Raw genomic sequence first — 19011 nt, 5'->3', positions numbered from 1 at the left:
ATGTCGTGTCACAGGGATGCAGAGACTTCCTGGCCAGGACTGAAACCAGTTCCCTTGGATGGAGCTTTGGGAGCACCATGCGAAGCTGTATCTGTATCAAGAAGACGAGGAGAGGGCTGGTAGATGAGTAGGGGTGTCCCGTGGGATGTGGACCAGTGTCCTGCAGCAGGATGGGGTGGGGACTGGGAGGAAAGCCATTCAGTTGCTGCCCAAAGCAATACTTGTACAGTGCAGTACATGCTGTCCCACGGTGTGTACGACGAGCTGCAAGTCCTGGGCAGCAGTGACCCAGGGCAAGGGGAGCCCCCCAACATGCCAGCTCTCTGGAGGCACAACTGCAATGCCCACGGTGACTGTGACTGGTACAGGTTATACAGCTGGAGAGCTGCTTAGCAGCAGGTTTGGGAATGCACAGAGAGGGAAATAATCCCTGTGACAACTGAAGAGGCAGCTACATGCCAAGGTGCTTCCCAGCTGCTCCCAGGTTAAGCAAGCAGGTACTGCATGAGGCATTTGGACTGCTGAGACAGCAGGTTTAGTTTTGAGGGGAACATGAAAAGAAGGGGTAAAGAGACGCAGCACTCTGCGGTGGACAGGCTGCAGCAGCCCCATGGAGCAGTGCTGAGCTGGGCACTGCTGGGCAGGCTGCAGGGCCAGATCTGCTGTGGGGGCAGCACAGCATCGGGAGGCAAGTGCTGCTGGCAATCCATCTGATTTTGGGTGGTGGCAGTGATCCTGACATACAGTGAGTGCTGAGCAGAGCAGGGTGCTTAGGAGGGACATGGCCATTGCAGAGGATTGTTACAAAGAAACTGTGGTTTCCCATTGAACAATCTGCAAGGATTTCCAATCCTTCCTGATAAACACATGGGGAAGCAGTTCAGAAATCTGAATTTAGCTTCAGAATTTCACTTTCTTTTAGTTTGTATTTTGAATTTAAATTTTTTCCCCATTATCTTGTTCTACTAGCATTGTTACCATGTCAATGGTAACAGAGAATGGTTCATATAATTTATTTTAATATAATTTAAAGATTACTATAGAGCTGCCACTCAGTACTAATTTAGAAGCATTATCTTTGTTATGCAACTTGAGACTTATACGTCATGACATATAAAAGAACAAAACGAAGGGTTAAAAATATGAATTTGAGAAAATATCTTAAAAATTGCAAAAGGAAACACTTTTTTTCAAAAATAATTTTTCCCTTCCTCCAAACAATCTTCATAAAAAATAATCATGTCACTGAAACACATCTTTGTGTTTTCATAGATATTTTGCAGCCAGGGAGGAGCTGCAGCACAGGGATGCGCAGTACAGGCAGGCACACAGCTGTGATACCTGCTTCTCTGGAGGCGGGATATGGGAATGAGTGTGGGGTGCAACTCAGACATGGGAGCTGCTGGGGTGCAGCTCTTTCCACAGGACCTCAGAAACGGATCAGGGACCTTTTCCTTCTGGCATATTATCCCTGTCCCTCTGCAGAAAAGCACAAGCAGCAGGAAGCACTAGGGGGGGTCAGTGCTGTTTGTGTACAGGCCAGCCCAGCAGCTGGGGGGTGGAATAGAAAAGAAGGACTAGCCAAGCCCTGCCTGTGCAAGCCAGGAGCAATAACCCTGCTCAGGGCAGATGTTGCTCCAGCACCTGAACACCTCCTGGAGCTGCAGGGGCAGTGTCTGCCTGACAGTGACACCAACTGCATTCCGTGGCCTGGGGGCACTGACAGGGGGACACATCTCTGTATTTGAAGCAGTCTCTGACCACACTTGAGTCCCAGGCACAGTAGATGGCAGATAGAGCACAGATCGAGGCTGTAACCATACTGGAGATCAGCTTAGGGTTCAATCCTGCTGTCTCCACTCTGTTTTGGGAAGGAACAAGGACATTCTGCTTGTCTGTGAGGAAAAGCACTTGTTTCTTTTTCTCTTATGGCTCAACTGCTAAAAATGAGCTGCAGAGCTGTTGCCTGCAGAGTGTGACAGACATAAAGCTTCAGGTAAATGGCACTCCAGTCCCAGGCAGGAGGAACTGTTGCTGCTGCAACACTGGTTTGGCTCACTGGATGACTTCTTGGTGTGGGATCTCAACTGGTGATGAGTAGGTCATGCAAGGCTCATTGCAGAGACTGACAGCAACAGGGAACAAACTGCTTCTAAACAACATTTTCTGTTCTCCTTCCCTCTCAATGTGTAAAGCAACAAGCAACCAGTGGGGAATGGTCTCCTCCTGCCTAGAGAGAGAGGGTGCTGGGAACACTGAGGTGACCACTACCCCAGCCAAAAGGGGGTATTAGGAGAATGCAAAATGTCTCTAGGAACTGAAAGCTTTCAATTGTGGAGGACAGCTGTCATGGGTTGGATGTAGTCATAGGGACACTGCTGGGATCTTGTGTGAATGTAAGTGGTTAACAAAAAATTCTCTCTTGTCCAGGGAGTACCATTGTTCAGAGAGGCTATGTAGTCAGAGTTTCCATATGGAGACAGACTTATCATCCTACATGGAAGATTGCAGGTACAGAGATGAGAAAAGGGAGTCCCCTGAGCAAAGTCTCTGCAGCTGCCTCTTCAGCAATGAAGAAGAAGAATTCACTGGTAAAGCTCCTGTACCTTTCAAATCGCATTACAAAAGTGGTTTCAGACTAGCTGAAGCCTCTGGAGAGGTTACAAACGGGTGTGATGCCTGTGAGCTTGGTACTATTCTGCCTCTTGCTCCACTGTTTTCACTGACCAGAAGGGAATGCAGCTCATCTCCGAGATGTCCGGCAGGCCCGGGAAGTGCCCTGTAAGAGACAACCCACAGCGTCACAGACTGGCCAGGACCTGCAGCTGCCCCACAAGCATTTCTACTCTGCGGAAAAGGATTGCAAATGCCTTTGGCAACCACCCCAAATCCCACCAGGATCCCAGTCCAATGGTAGGGTGGAGAAGAGCAGTGACAGGATGGGTTTGGAAGACAGAGGTTCTGCCAGCTGGGAATAAGCCCAAAGCAAAGGGACCTGGCCCTGCCTCACATAGCTTTTTTTATGCTGTAGGATACCCCGCACCCATTTCCACATCCAGCATGTGGGTCCTGGAAGTGGGATGCAGAACACCTGACAACAGAGGCGCTGGAGTTGATTTAATGTCAGAGCACACCTTTTGTGGTGTTCAGGCTTCTGCTACAGCTGATGGAGGTCTGGGCAAGACAGCAGACCCAGATGATGGTGTGTATGTTACAGGGATGTTACCCAAGTTTATATTTGCTGTTGATCCAGTCTGTGCAGACAAAGAAAGCACAACACAGTCTCAGGTATGGGACTCTGCACCGGGCCAGGTGAATATTGCCTACGTAACACCTCTTGATGACCACATAAGAGCATTGCTGGGGTGCCGCTTTCCTCAGCTACCCACAAGGACAGTGTCAGTTCACTAACCTCTGCTGCCAACACTACCTTTCTTCAAGTGCCAGTCTGCGAAGGTCAGCTGGGACCATGGACCTCTGGGATCTTAATTCTGTCACTCACCATAAGGTATGACTCTGTAGGGCATTCAGTTGCCTTGCTGCAGTCCTGCTGCTCTCATGGCAAGACTCAGCAACTGTGCATGTCCAGTGACATACACTGGCAACGGGTTTGGGGTCTTACGTATTTCCTGCTGTAGACGATCCATAAATTGAAAGATACACTTTGCTCTCGGCAGCTGCACAGGCCAAGAGGGAATGCCAGGAGAAAAAGGAAGTCTTTTGTACAGACACAAGCATGCCTGTGCACCTGAGAATGAATGTCTGCCTGGACCTCTATATCCTCAGAAGGAAGCCCCTTGTGAAGAGGCTGTAATACATACTTTTTTCATATTTCAGACAATAGGTCATAGTCACTATAATGTGGGCCATTTTGCAATTGTGTGTCCAGAAGGATGTATTTTAGGAAGCAGAGCAGCAAGTATGTAGCAGCAGAGAAGCACTCCAGTAATACAGCAGCCAGCTGAAGCTGGGACTCTGCTTTTGTCTCTCCAAATGTTTTTTTCCATCCCTGATTGACTCGTGTACCACAGCATGACTAGATGCAGTGCCTCTTAGTCCTTGGAGAATATTTTTAGCCATAAAGCTAGCTGAAACAAGTTTACAACAGAAAATACAGCAGCCACTCCACCCCTGGGAAGTGCTAACTTCAGACTGGATTTTTTCTACAAGGTATACTTTCTTTTTGGACAAGCTCTCTAAGTTATGTTACTTGGATGTCAGTTCAGATATTGGCTTCTTGCTTTGTAACTACCTCCCCTCACATACCTGCTCCTCTGCTTGAAGACCTGGTTGTGCAGGGGAGTTGGATTCAGGGTCCTGCAGCTCCACCTTGGTGGCTGGCCTTTTCCCTGGAATGTCAGCCTGCAAGAGGTACTCAGAAGAGCTGTACTGCTTCCTCCTGGAACTGGACACAAAATCCTTGCTTTCATCCTGTGCAAAGGAAAATAAAAAGGGTTGGGACCTGGGGACTCTGAAAGGCCTGGAATAACGCTGGGCTTCTAGTCCTGGGTTTGTGGTGTGAGGTACTGTCTTGAGTCCCTTTGGCAAGGAGGGACTTGGGGCACCAGACCAGCTATGGCATGGCCTCACTTATGTACACTATTTCATAAAGATTTTTTAAAAAATCCAGTATTTTTAACCCAAGTTATGGATGCAGAATCACAAAACAGAATAGATCCCTTGGACAAGGTTACTGAGGTCCAAGGAAAGATGAAACCACTGATGTGATGTAGCTGGCTGCTTAAGTAGAAGCTTATGTGGAGTGAGCAGGAGTGAAAAGATGATGGATGCTGTGTTGGGTTTGCGTGGCCAGGTTTTGCTAGGGGGGGAGCTACTGGGCTGGCTTCTGTGAGAAGCTGCTAGAAGCTTTCCCCATGTCCATCAAAGCCAGTGCCAGCTGGCTCCAAGATAGACATGCCACTGGCCAAGGCTGAGCCAATCAGAGAAAGTAACAGCATCTCTGATAACATATTTAATAAGGAAAAAAAGTCACTGTACAGAAGTAATTGTGGCCAGGGAAGAGAGGAGTGAGAATATGTGAGAAACAGCTCTGCAGACACCAAGGTCAGTGCAGAAGGACGGGGAGGAGGTGCTCCAGGCACTGGAGCAGAGATTCCCCTGCAGCCCATGGTGAAGACTGTGGCGAAGCAGTCTTCTGCAGCCCGTGGAGGTCCACAGGGTTGTTGAGATCCACCTGCAGCCTGTGAAGGAGCCCCTAATGCAGGTGGATCCCAAAGGAAGCTGTGACCATGTGGGAAGCCCACTATGGAGTAGGGTCCTGCTGACCTATGAGGAGAGGAGCTCATATACTGGTAGGATTTGTGACCCCTTGGGGGACCTATGCTGGAGCAGCCTGTTCCTGAAGGACTGCACCTCATGGGAAAGTGACCCATGTTGGAAAAGTTCATGAAGAACTGTAGCCCAGGGCAGGGATCCCACGCTGGAGAAGGGGAAGGACTCCTCTCCTGGAGCAGTGGCAGAAACAACATGTGATGAACTGACTACAACCCCTATTACCCATCTCCTTACATTACTGGGGGTGAGGAGGTGGAGTCCTGGAAGTAGAAAGGGGAGTCCAGGAAGGAGGAAGGTGTAGGGGGAAGGTGTTTTTAAGATTTGTTTTACTTCTCATTATCCTCCTCTAATTTTGATTGGTAATAAATTCAATTAATTTCTCCAAGTCAAGTCTCTTTTTGCTTGTGACAGTAATCTGTGAGTGATCTCTCCCTGCCCTTATCTCCCCTCATGAACTTTTCATCATATTTTCTCTCCCGTGTCCAGTTACAGAGAGGAGTGATCGAGGGGCTTTGGTGGGAGCCTGGCATCCAGCCAGGGTCAACCCATCACAGATGCACTGCACATCAGTCCCCAAAGCAGGGGAGAGAAGGGGCGAGAGGCAGCACATCCCTGGACATTGTCAGGGATGAGCCACCCATCATAAGAAGGTATGAGGGCTTCCTTTGAAGACAAGCCTGCCTTTAAGGTTTTGTCTAATATGTGCAGCACACAGCCCAGCTCCAGTTCTGTTAATGTCAGAGGCATAAGAAAACTACGCATTCATCTGGCATTGCTGCTGCTCATCTGCTCACTGCCTGCCAGTGCCTTCGCACTAATTTTCATCAGTCAAACATCAGATCAGAGAAATATCTGAACCATGAAGCCCAACAGAATGACTGCTCAAGGTCTTGTGTTGCCTCAGGTCTTTAGGGAGCTTGAGGAGGTTGACTGCCAGCACCAGAGGGAGCTGGTCCCCAGGCTGCAGCACCCATCCTGCTCCCTGGAGCTCCCAAAGCAGTGTTACAGAGAACTGCTGCTTCTGCAGCACAGGTATTGCAAAGGACTGTCAGTAACTCCTGTAGCTTCATTAGGGACATTTGCCTACATCAGCAGCAAGGAAGGGAAGGCTGCAATGGAGGAGAGGCACACGGATTTTGGCAAAACCAGCACAGGTCTTGTGTTTCCCAAATCAGATTGTTAAGGGAATCTCCACTGTGGACAGCAGAGCTGGAAAGAGATGACAGCGATACCTGCACAGGACAGCTGAATGTCAGCACAGAGCAGTGCCTAGCCTTCTGCCAGAGAAACAGCTACATCTTTAAATGAAACATAAATCTCAGCAGAAACAGCCTGCTGTGATATGAGGCATATTATAAGCCTGAAGATACCCTTCAAAGGGTTCTTTTCCAAGGGCATATGCAATAATTTAAGTTGCCCAAATACATACCATTTGGTATATCTAGTACACCTATGTATCTACAGTCTTTTAGGTTAACTTCATACTCCTCATTTACAAGCTAAAAACATACTTACTTTATGACCAAGAATTCAGGTTTGTGACTATGTAGTGTCAAGGGTGAGTTTATTGCAAAGTGATGCCGAGAGAGACTGCATCAGAGAGACTGAGCTCAACTCTTAACAGCCCTGTGTGAACTAACAACGCGATTGCTCTCCTTACTGCCTGTCCCTGGAGACATGGGCAAGGCTGGAAGTCAGCTAATCCTTTGGATAACTTGGGATAACCACACAGAGGTCAGGTTGCGCTGTGAGGTACACTTCAGCTGCTGTGAATGTACACCACATAGCTGGCAAATTTGATTTGACAGTGACCTTGAGAGCACCTGCAGAACATACTGCAGAGCTACACTCAGCCCTGGGTGGGCTGTCAGGGGGAAAATGGAAAAGAAATCAGTGCCTACCGTTTACAGCTCCATGACCAACCACATGTGAACCCAGCTGCAAGTGGAGAGAGTCAAGTCAGCTGTGAGAGTTAAGGTTGTGGGTGCTGTGAATTGAAACTCCTGGGATACAGGGAGGCCCAGGAATGGATCTCCCATTTCCCAAGCACATAAGCTGTTGTTATGCAAAAGGGCAACTTCAATCATATCAGCTCTGCTTGGATTCATGAAAGAGCAGTACAGATTGCCTGTGACCCACCCTGGCCAGGGAGATGATTTATTCTCAGTGTCACAATATAGCTGGAAGGCCAGCCTGCACTTTGTAACACCAAGTGACAGGCTCTCTGCAAAGCAGAGCACAAATTCTTCTGTGCTTCTCATCATCAGAGAAGTAGAAGTTTTGAAAATGTAAAACTCCTTTCCTATCTCCACCGCCTCATCTTCGTCAATGCCAGAATCATTCAGTTAGGAATCTGTCCCCTCTGTCACCAGCACTGTTGGATAACCCAGCTGGGTTTTTCCTGCAGACTGGCAATGGCAGCAGCTGCTCAGAGCCGTGCTAAATCAATAGCAGAGGCAGGAGTTGCAGCAAGAACTAGTGTGGTGTTTAATGGCCTGGAGGGCAGTGAGCTCACTTGAAATCTGCCAGAGCCTGCAGCTCCAGTGGCAAACACAGCTCACCAGACCAGATATATCTACATGTGTCACTGCTTTGAGGGACACCCCTCATTGGTGCCAGCCAAAGGAACAGGAAAAGAGCACAGCCATCCTTGTAGAATACGGGCGCAGACCAAGGAGGGAGCAGCCTTGTGTTACCAGCCACCACTCATCTGTTTAGGAAATGCCCAGGGAGCATTTCCAGACCAGAGTCTGGTTTCACGTGAGGAAACCATGCAGCTCTTACCAAAAAGAGCTCTATCTCTACAGTTGCCTCTATCTCTATCTCTACAGAGCTACAGCTCTGCCTGAGGTACAACCCCACTCAAGTCTGCTCACTTCCAGCATTTTTTCATTGCTACTCCAAGTCAAAAATGCCATGCAAAGCCACTCTGAAAAGCATACCATGTCCTACTTAAGCTATGACTATGTCTTCTCTAATCTTGGCAAGACTAAATGCTACTATGTAGTTATTCATATGGCAGTACAAGACCCAAAAGCAGATGGATCTAATTTCAATAAGGCTAAATCTGGTAATTCACATATGAGATGCTGCACTGAAGATAGCAGGAGCTGGGAGAGGCAGCACTTAGGAAATAAGCTGTAAGAATTTCAAATCACGCATCCTACAACTACCAGGCAACGTGGAAAACCTCATCAACTGAAAGAGAAGAGTGTTGGATACAGAACACTTACAGGTAGCGCAGTCCGGTGCCAAGCAGCAGCTGCTGTAGGATCACTTGCATAGCTCCTGCGTGTCAGCAGTTCAGATGCACTTAAGTTACTTTTGGTCCTTCGGGACCCCAGTTCAGGGGCACTCCAAGAATTAGCCGTGGCACTGGTCCTTGCTGAGGCCTGCTCCAGGGAGTCTGTTCTTGCACTATTCCCTTCCACTTCGGAGAGGTCCACTGAAGACCTACACAAGTTTGTAGTACTGGAAGCTGCACTTTTCTCCACTTCAGTTTGAGAGTCCTCCAGGGAATGTAAGCCTTGTCTTGTTCTCCAGGAACTTCTCATAGCGGCATGCTTTGTTTCAGATGAAGCTGCATCTGAAGAGCCATGGCTCTTCCAGCTGATTGTCTCTGAAGGCAGTTCACTGTTCCTCTCTGTGAGTTCAGAAGTCTTTAGCATAATGCTGCTTCTGGAGACCACTGTTTCAGCTTTACTTCTCGGCACTGCCTCTCCACTTCTGTCCATCTCAGATAATTTCAGAGCACTTTTATTAATCGATATCTCAAAGGGTGTGGGGACATTGTTTGTTATTGATTGTGAAGGCTCATTTGAGGCTGCTCTGATGTTGCTGCTGGTAACATGCCTTTCCTTTGCTGGTATATCTGCAGTGGTCCTTGGAGCTGTTGGCTCAGAAGGGAAGATTGTGATGCTGCTTGTCATTTTATTTGTTACCATTTTAAAAACAGACTTCTGTTTTTCTGACTCTGCCTCCGAAACAGTCCCTCCCATGACTGCCTTCATATCCTTCTCAACAATTGCAGGTTTAATGATGGCTTTTGACCTCAGAGCTTCTCTCGGGCTGAACGACCTTCTGGATTTCAATCCTCCAGTGCTGGCATCCGATGGTTTTATACACTTGGTGGAGTCTTCATCATTTACAGTGTTTTTCTCATTTTCAAAAAGTGATGCTCTAAAAACTCCTCTAGAATTGGAGAACTGCTTGGAACTGACTTTCTTTCTTGTCTCAAAATCTGACTGAGTGGTTGTTTTTTTGCCTCTTCCTGATTCTTCATCTGAATTAAGCTTTTCCTGGTTACTCTGGATTGTCTTGGAGTCAGTTTTTAAACCCACGTTTACATGATCTGTTGCTGAACTTGAAGACTGCTCTGTCTCTTCTTTATCAAAACCTGTGAGAATCTGCAGAATGTCTTCCTGACTCCTGGAGCGATGGGAACGCTTTGTTAGTATTGAAAACTTCACACTTTCAAGAGATGTGTCTGTGACTTCTTTTTCCTGGGAGATTATTGCCCTTTTAGCCCTCCCCTCCAAGGGCTGTCTGTGTGACGCAGCAAAAGTGTTCACTGCTTCTACTTTAGAGCCAGCAGAGTCTGAGGCTGACACATGGGAGGACAGATGGTACCTGTATGCCGAAGCTGTGCCATTGGAAGAGGTGTGGTTACCCCTTGCGAGCTGCGTGTCCCCCGTGCAGTCACTAACTTCAGCCTGGCTTGTTTTCAGCTTCTCAGCCAAAGAAACCATTGATTCTTCTTTGCTTGACTTTTCATCCCGTGTGTCAGCACCATTTTGGCAGCTGCCACGGAGCACCTGAGATGGCTTTTCAGCCTTGGATCTCAGGCTTGTGTCACCAACAGATTTGGAAGGTGCTTTCCAAGACTTCTGCTCCTGTGCAGCAGGAGGATATCGGCTGAGGACAGATGGCTGCTCTTTGGATCTCCTCCCCTCATTCTGCATGACGTAGCCTTCCTTCTGACCAGGAGAAATAGTGGAAACTAAAGATTTCTCTTCCAGTCTTTTTGTATCTGTGACAGCAGCGTCCGAAAGGGCAGATGCACCAGATGTTTTTCCCGCTTTTCTGTTCATTAAGCTTGAACTGGACACCTGCTTACCACCATGGCTGTAACTGTCATTACTGACAGAGAAGTCTCTGTTCCGTGCTCTTTCCCGGCGCTGCTGTGGCGAGAGCTCCCTTGGCTTGTGCTTGGCAGCTGTCAAGTCAGCCGTGACACCTCTGTATTTAGGTCGGTCATGTTTTCCCCTGCTGGTAAAGCTTGTATCTTCATTTTCAACCTCTCCATTCTCCAGATCTTTCTGTTTTTTTATTTGCATTTTTATTTCTTCTAGCTGACCTGTTAAGAGTTTGTTTTTATTCTGTTCACTCAAGTAACTGTCTTGCAGGTCATTGTTTTTGGCTCTTACTTTTTTAAGTTCTTCTTCTAAAGATTCAAAACGTTTGATCTGAGTTTTAAGTTTCTCAATTTCTTGGGTGAGATCTTTCACTTTGTTGTCTTCCTGGTTTTTATTCTTTTGGTTTTCTGATTTATTCCTGGTTTCATTTTCTACATGTTTCAGGTAATCCACACTTCCCTTCCTCCTGGTCTCCTTAGAAGGCAGTGCAGAAGTCAAGTCATCTTCAATTCTCAAATCATTTCTGTCCAGGAGATTGTTGGATGACCTTTCTAGCAAGTTGGATGCATTTCTAGTTTGATCTGCCCTATTTAGTTTATTGTTTTGTTCTAGTTTCTGTGTTAGCTCCTGGATTATTTTTTCATTCTGCTTTTCTCTTTCATTAAAATGTTTTCTTTCTGTGATAAAGCTCATAGCTAAGGATTTCAGCTTTTCTAGCTCACCCGTTAAGCTCTGCTCAGTTTTATCTAGCCTGTCCTCAGATGCTTCCAGTTCTTTCACTTTCACTCTAAGTATTTCTAATTCTGTAGATATCTTTTTGGTCAAGTTCTTTTCTTCATTGAGGCTAAGACACAGCTGTGTACAGTCATTCTTGCTCCTCCCGAAGGCCTCCTCCAGCTTCTCCAGCTCTGCCATTCTCCTCTGAAGGTGTTCAATTTCTGACTTCAGCTCTCGAGTGAGGCTCTCCTCCTCTTCAAGTTTTTCTTTCATTAATCTGCAAAGCTCTTCAGCCTTTCTAATTTCTTCATCCTTGCCTTCAATCTTCAGTACTCTTTTCCGCAGGGCTTCGATGTCAGCCAGCATGCTGGAGTTGCTGCCTTCTGCCTGGATAACTTTGTCCTGGAGGTCAAGCAGTTCATCCTCTGCTTTCTGCAGATTTTTGGTTGCTTCCTCCAGTTCATCAAGGCGGCGACTAAGGCTCTGCAACTTGAAACGTAGGTGCCGATTTGAGGTTTCCTTGTAACCTGTAAATTCTGCCATGTTTATTTTATTTCTTTTAGGTGAAAGCTTTGCTTAGTCTGGGTGAAGGGTGTAGACCTTGTGTATTTCTGGTATGTTATCGTTCCTTTGAACAGAGGCAATCTCACTCTGAAAGAAAAAATGTTATAAATCAATATAAGAGCTCAGAATATAAAGTATTCTCACTATGTAAGCTTGACTATAAATGTTCATCTAAGTAACTTCTTAATTAAACACATTTCTGAGTGCTAAATTAGGAGAAAAGAAACTGCAGAGAAGACCCACAGTCCACTTACTTCGGTTATACAGGGTTCCCAAAAATAGCTTGCTCCCAATATCTGAGGGCAGGAAGTGCCCTCCCCTGCTGGTCTGCACAGGCGGTTTGTGCACTACCAGCAGATTCTAACCCAGGGCTCCACAGTCAGTGCAGCTGCCTGTGTGCAAGGTCCCAGGCTGTAGAGGGTCATGCAGGACTCAGGTCCCTGTACATGGACACGCCCACACAGCAGACACCTCTTTTTTCAGCACTGCACCAGCCTCCTGAAGACACACCTTAGTGAAGAAGATTTAGGATTTCAGAACCAGAAAAATGCAAGCCCCAGCCAGGTGGTAACCATTGAGGAGAGGGCAAGCCCCCCATGCTGGCTTGCAGTTGGAGGGACTGGGAGCTGCTGCCATTCAGCACTGCCCATCGCTGCCAGGATTTCTCCTGCATCCTTGGCTGCTCAGCAGAAATCTTCCCCTGGAAAGGACATTATGCTAGTGGAGTTTCAGGTTTCTCCCTCCTGTTTCAAAAGCTGTCGTTGCTCTTGCCTGCCACCCACTCACCCACCCAGGAGATGAGCAGTTGCTTACGCCTCTCCCTGCTGCTGCTGAGAGCAAGTATTGATTAAAACACACCGGCACACTCTTGATGTACTCAATATGAACTCTTCCTAGCTCAGCTCAGAGCTGGTAGGATGTTTTTTAAACAGTCCCTCTGTGCTTGGCAGGGAGTAGCAGGGAAGGGGCCCTGGCCACACCAAAATGACCGCTGGGAGGATATGAAGTTCCCCTCTGGCAATCAGCATTACCACCGTCCTGTCCTGGGCCTGAGGCACAGCCCCAGTGAGTGCCAGGGCTACTGCAAATGTGAGGAGAGGAAGGGTGACTGCAGCAGCTCTTTGACCTGTGCCCTTGCTCAGGCTGGCTGCCTTGGAGTGGGACTTGACCTCCAGAATTTTTGAGGAGCTCTCTGCAGAGGAAGCACTCAGGAGTTTCCTATTTCACAGTGCCAAGACGCAATGAGCAGGATGTGGGGAGGAGACAGGGCCAGTAAGGGAGGCAGCAGTGCCCCAACACATATCCTTGGGCTGGAGACGATCCATTTCCAGCCAGGCAGAGGGGCCCGTGCTGCAGACAGGCACCTGCCATGCACGCCATGGAGGTACTCCTGGTGCACACTGGGCACCCTTTGACCCATCTCCTGAGGGACTTCTCTCACTCCGGGGGGGTCACCAACCTATTTGGTTGATCTCACGCTCCTCAGGTACCTACCTGAAAGGAGCACTCCAAAGAGTACCCGGAGAGGAACCTTGGTGTCCTGTGTGCAGCAGTGCACAGCCTTGGCCACATGCCTGTCCCCTCCCTCACCACCACAGCCATGTCCTGCTCCTGGACAACCCTCTCTCATGCTGTCCACACACCGTGAAGGCCTCGTGGGCCACAGCCCCACTGTGCAGCTGCCTGCAGGCAGGAAAGGATGCTCAGACCCCAGCAGAACCCCACGAGAAACATCACCAGAGCGGCACAGGAAAGGCCACGGTGAGCAGCTTCGCAGTGCCCTGAAAACAAAGCAGGCCTAGGAGCTGGGAGTTAATGGTTAACCTGGCATCAGCTACCAGCTGGGAAGTGAGAGCAGTCTCCTCCCCAGGACAGTCAAGAGTGTGATGGAGGCAGAGCCGCACAGGGCTGGTACGCAGCACTGGTATGCTGTGTAGTATCAGCGCACAGTGCTGGTGTGCTGAGCAGGTGTGCAGTGCTGGTTTCCAGGCAAAGCTGGTATGCAGCACTGGCTTTCAGGCCACAGCTCCCACAGGTCATTTCTGCAGAGCTCAGAGGACAGAGCTGCATGTGGCCCACAAGAGTCCTGCCAGCTGGGACAGGGTGACTTTGGCTACCAAGCAACAGGCTCCTCACCAAAGACAGACCATGGTGGCTCAGCAAGCTCTGCCACTGGGACGAGTCCCACAGCCCATTTTATGGGAAGGGCTGGGAAATAGAGAGCTACCTCCACAGGCAGGTGGGCAAAGGGGCTGCTCTTCTCTTTCCTCCCTCTTCTACATTCCAAACAATCCTGCAGCATCAGCTGCCACCTGGATGGAGTAGGACCCCTGCTCTCACACACTTGGTGCCCTGGGGGAAGGCCCACCATGGAGGCCAGTAAAGGCTCAAGCTCAGTGAGCAACTGGGTGCAGAAGAGTGACCTTGTCATGAAAACAACAGGCTTCTGCAGATGAGAAGAAACAATCACCCTGGGAGGTGACCTGGAGTGGTCCAACACAGACTCCACCAAGAAGGAAGGGGTTATGGGCATAGATCCCTGGGATGGGACCCAGTATTGCTGGTGAACCAGCTATCTTGTAGCTCCACCAAACCATGCTCGTAAAGTTGGTTCCTACAGAGTCTGGACCATGGCTTATAACATGCTTTTGTATTTGCACAGGATAAAGCTGGCTGTGGGCCGTGGGTCAGGATTTAGACCCTCTGGCTATGTTGTCACAGCTCATGGGTCATAAGGAGGAGGAGAGGGATGTTGGGACTAAGTTACTGATTTCTGTGGATGTCAGAGGCTGCTCAGCAGAGAACCTGATTTAGGAGGAAACACTCAAATTTTCAAATTATGCAGATAATTGAACTCAACAATTACTGTATGAATGAATTACTAGAGATGGCCCTCAGGGGTTGATGAAGTTCCATGTCTTTATTAATGACAGAGATGACGGGATGGAGCATGTTCTCATCAAGTTTGTGGATGATACTAGACCAGGAAGTGAAGGGGACCACGACTGATATGCTAGAGGGCAGGTCTGCTATTCAGAGGGACCTTGACAGGCAGAAGAAAGGGATGGACAGCCACCTCAGCAAAATGCAGTCCAAGGCCAGTCCCTGTGGCACCAGGACAGGCTAGGGATTATGGCTAGCAATCCGCTTCACAGAAAGGGATCTGGGGAGTCCTGGACACTGAGGAGCTGAACAGAGGTCAACAGTGTGTTCTTCTGGCTAAGAAGGCTACCCACAGACTGGGCTGTGTCAGCACACTTACAGCCAGGTCGAGGTGATCCTCTCTGTTTGGCTCTTGTGAGGCCACCTCTAGAGTGTTGTGTCTGATTTGGGACTGCCTGGTACAACAAAGACATGGTTGTACTGGGCTGAGTCCAGAAAAGGCCACTGAGATGGCCATGAGCTGGAGCAGTAGACACACATGGAGACACTGAAGGAACTCAATTTTGCTCATCATTATCTACAGTTTTATGAAAATGTTTCTTTAGCAGCATCATTGGATATAATCTTCCCCTGGAACCACTTTATCTTGCCTGCACAAAACATACATAGTCAGTTCACAGCTATGCATGGAGGCAAAAAACCTCCAGCTAGAAACATTTGTGTTAGCTAAACACTTCATGAAATGGGAGATAAGCATCATCTAATTCAGGAGCAGCAATTAAATGACTGCTCCATGAGATCTGCATAGATCATCTATGCCAGAGCTCCTTAGGACTGTGATGATGCTGTTCCTCTGCAGAAGCACAGAAGCATCTTACCCTACACATTGTCTTCCTTGCTCTGGTTTGATTATTGGTAAAAGTCCCATGAGCACCCACAGCTCTTTGTTTCAGGATGTCCCCAACACGCTCATGTGGAAATAACTGTTGGCACCCACTCCTACTGTGCTCTCTGCTATGCCAAGATAAAAACATGGCCAGTTGCCACATATGTCTATACTAGGACACTTGTATATCTCTCCCGAGCGCATTTTGCACTTAATCTTTGGGGTTTTTAACCTTTTTGCTGTGCTTTTATTCTGACAATGCAACATCCCGCACTGTAGCTGGGCAAGCCTGAGCTCCCACTGACAGTGCTGCTGGTCTGCCATAGCACCTGTCCTCTTAAGAGTCACAGTATATGTATTTCAGCCTTACCCAATCATAAAGATAAATGAGTATTATTAACACCTTGGCCTGCAGACTCTTTTTATTAGTTTCTTTGTTTGCTCTTGAAGTTGTCAGGGTTTCCCATAGATTCTAGAAAGCAGCACTCATCATAAGCAATAGAAAAATCAATAGATTCAAGCTTAGCTATAATCAGAGAATAGAAAAGCAATTTGTCCCATTAGAGTTGGAGTCCTTGGGATTCCCTGCATTGTGAAACACCACAGGCTGAGGTTTGTATTTCTCAGCTCACAGGTGGTCCAGTTTCAGGTGAGGAGCAGAGAGGGGCTATTTTCCATGCTCTTACGGATGGTACTACGCCCTCCACTTCCCCAAATGGTGGGGTGAACTGAGATTCTCCCTGTTCTATTTTCTGTTAAATTATTATTCAGAATACCCATGGGAACTGTATTTTTGCACTGAGCACAATGCTGGGAGTGTTTGCACACATCTGGGGAAAGGGAGCCTTAGGCAATGCAGGTCTCCAAACTATGGATTCAAATTGCATTAGGCAGTTGACAGTCACTTCAGGCATGAGGACAGCTCTGGAGGTGTACATCAGCAAAACCTGGGGTAGCAAGGGGTTTCCCCTGAGCAGTTAGGGAGGAACTGGTGAAACTATGCTCCTGTTCTAACACATAGTCTTCCACCTGAAGAATAGGTTAGGTGTGTTTGTTGGATTCTCCCCCATGTGCACATACACCTGCAGTTTTATTTAAAGGGTTTCTGGTGTTGCATACATAGGCAAGGGAGAGTGAACATGCCACGCTCACATGAGGTAACGCGCTGACGAATCATGCTTCTATCACAGCTCAACGTGGTACGAGCATCAGTGGGACTTTTCTTCCCTGCCCTAGGGTGGAATGTGCTGGGAGGAGTCCAGCATGTCATTCTTCATTTGTAAAGTAAAATTTCTCTGCCGTTTATACAGAAAAAGGACATGGGCGTTACAAATTGCAGGAAAGGCAATACTGTGGCCAGAGCCTTCAGTCAATTAAAGAGAGAAGGAAGGAAAGTTTTTCTTAATTTGATTTTGCCTTTTGTGAGCTCTTTCCAGCACGTGGTTCTTGACCTCACACAATGATACATAGTCATGGGAACAGGAGAGAAACATTCAAGAAAAGAAAAAGGGTATAAAACAAGACAGACTAAATAACAGCCAGAGTCCACTATGTGACATCAACTCTGCATCCCACCTCCTGGGGCAGCTGAGGAGGAAGACAAAGTGTTTGCTCACACAGGATGGGGACAGGGAGCCCCTGAACACAAAGGCAGAACGCCGAGAGACTTTTTGGGATGTGTTTATTTTGAGGGATGAACTGTCTCAGAAATGTCTGCATTTAATGGGAGAGGAAATTCTCAAAGTCAGAAAAAGCTCAGCAATCTGGAACTGGTTTGAATATTGACTAATACAATGCTAGACTAGAGACATGTGAAATAATGAGACAGCAGCCAAAAATAACCACAGCAACCACAATCTTCAAGAAGACTCAAATGAAGACACCAAACAGCATCCACAGCAAGTGTGAGACATTGCAGCAGGCTCTGCAGATGCAGAAGAGGATCTGGCACATCCCTGAGTCACACTGACCCTATGTCAACACACAATCACCCAGCAAACTCCTCAGTGCCGCTCTTCTCCTGGCAATGTAAAAGGAATTTCTCTACACGGAGTTGGCAGGGCCAATGTAAAAGCAGCAGAGCATAAAGGCAGATCTGGTTGCTCACAGCAGATGCTTTGAGCAGCACTGGGGTTTGAGCAGTTGCTGTTGCTTTACTGTGCACAGCAGAGATTTTGTTTTCCCCTATTAAAGCTGCTTTCCTCTGGCTCCCTCTTGAACTCACTGCTTGCCTCACACTGGAAGGGCTCACTGAGACCAGGTCTGAGCATTTGGTGACCAGGTGCAGCATCTTCCTTCCAGCAATACACAACAGTGTTAACCTGCACAAGTGCCAAACAAAGCCCTGCAGCTAGTGGTAACCTTGCCCTGGGAGCCCGATGGCAAGGAGGATGTTATCCATACTCCAGAGCTCTTGTTCAGAAACTGATTTCAAAGCCCCTCAGCACGCTACTCCTATGTGCCAGGTATCAAAAATGCCTTGTACCTGCAGCAGACAAGTTACCTATTTTGACAAGCTTATATTTGAATTCAGCAATGCATTTTTACATATTGTAGGCAAGCAAAAGAGTTGGTGGGACAGCTGGGGACCTCATCAAAATCACAGGCCTCAAGAATTACCTTCCTGCCTTCTTCATGCTCTTCCAACTAAAATGCCCCATCCTGCACTGGAATCAAAGCTGAGAAAGATGTTTTTGTCTTCCCATCCTGCCACTTGTACTGTCCTCAGAAGCACATTTTACTGTCACATTTGATTTCACAAACACTATGCAGGCATCTCTCCAGCAAACTTGGCAGCATCCAGCAGACAGCATGGGAAAAGCAGCCCCAGTTCAGTGGTGCCTTTGTAATATTTACTGGACACGGAGGTCTCCCACCTCCTTCACCCTCCATCCCTCCCTCCCATCAAGATCAGCACTGCAAAGGCTTCAGGGACCATGGCTGTCACCATCATTTCACCCCCATAACATGTGCTAGCATGAAAGCACCTCCTAGAGCTAAGCCACCCACGGGCTGGCTAAAAGCCCCAGGATCCAAACTTTACAAGAGCTTCAGACTAACTGAAAAGATTCAGAGGAGATCAGAGCAAGCAAGATCCAGAAAATTGTTAGAAAATTAATGAAAGAATATTTCAAAGATTATTGAATGTGAAGAAGTGACTCAAGAAGTCCCTGGAAGTGGACAGTGGGGAAAATCATATTCACTGTTCTCATGCTCCTCCCCAACATCTGGTTTTGGTCACTGGTGCAGGTAAGATGCTGAGGAGACAGGCACCTCAGTCAGACCTACAGTGCCCTTTCTTCTCTCCTCCAGTTCCTTTTCTCCTGCATCTTCTCTGATTCTCAAGCTTCTACTATCTGCAGATATTTAGCATATAGTAAAAGCTCTTCTCAGACTTATCTTCCACACTGTCACTTTAATAAGCTTGATTCCTGAATTTGCTCTTCTAACCTCTTCATCTGGCCACCACAAATCTTACCCTTTGAGCACAACTCTGTTCCCTCCACTCTCTTCTCTCATGCTTGTGCTGAA

The 19011-nt window shown here is 47.8% G+C and overlaps 1 protein-coding gene across 1 annotated transcript; it reads right to left on the bottom strand.

The window, feature by feature from the left end:
- Positions 1-595: 595 nt before the first annotated feature.
- On the bottom strand, positions 596-11837 carry LUZP1 (leucine zipper protein 1). The gene is made up of 3 exons (XM_008931421.3): positions 8529-11837; positions 4267-4431; positions 596-2779 (listed from the first exon to the last, which is right to left on the bottom strand). The coding sequence occupies exons 1-3, from the start codon at positions 11688-11690 to the stop codon at positions 2744-2746; spliced, it is 3363 nt and encodes a 1120-aa protein (XP_008929669.1). The 5' UTR covers positions 11691-11837; the 3' UTR covers positions 596-2743.
- Positions 11838-19011: the final 7174 nt, after the last annotated feature.

Source organism: Manacus vitellinus, unplaced genomic scaffold, assembly GCF_001715985.3.
Source record: "Manacus vitellinus isolate BGI_N305 unplaced genomic scaffold, ASM171598v3 scaffold_75_pilon, whole genome shotgun sequence".
NCBI classification, from domain to species: Eukaryota; Metazoa; Chordata; class Aves; order Passeriformes; family Pipridae; genus Manacus; species Manacus vitellinus.
This window is presented reverse-complemented; position numbering and strand designations above follow the sequence as displayed.

Excerpts from the sequence above, each read along its gene's own strand:
- LUZP1 (XM_008931421.3), bottom strand. The coding sequence starts at position 11,690 with ATGGCAGAATTTACAGGTTACAAGGAAACCTCAAATCGGCACCTACGT. Across the intron at positions 4,432-8,528 it reads GGCACCGGACTGCGCTACCT|GATGAAAGCAAGGATTTTGT; the intron begins GTAAGTGTTCTG and ends TCCTTTGCACAG. Across the intron at positions 2,780-4,266 it reads GTCTTCAAGCAGAGGAGCAG|GGCACTTCCCGGGCCTGCCG; the intron begins GTATGTGAGGGG and ends TGTCTCTTACAG.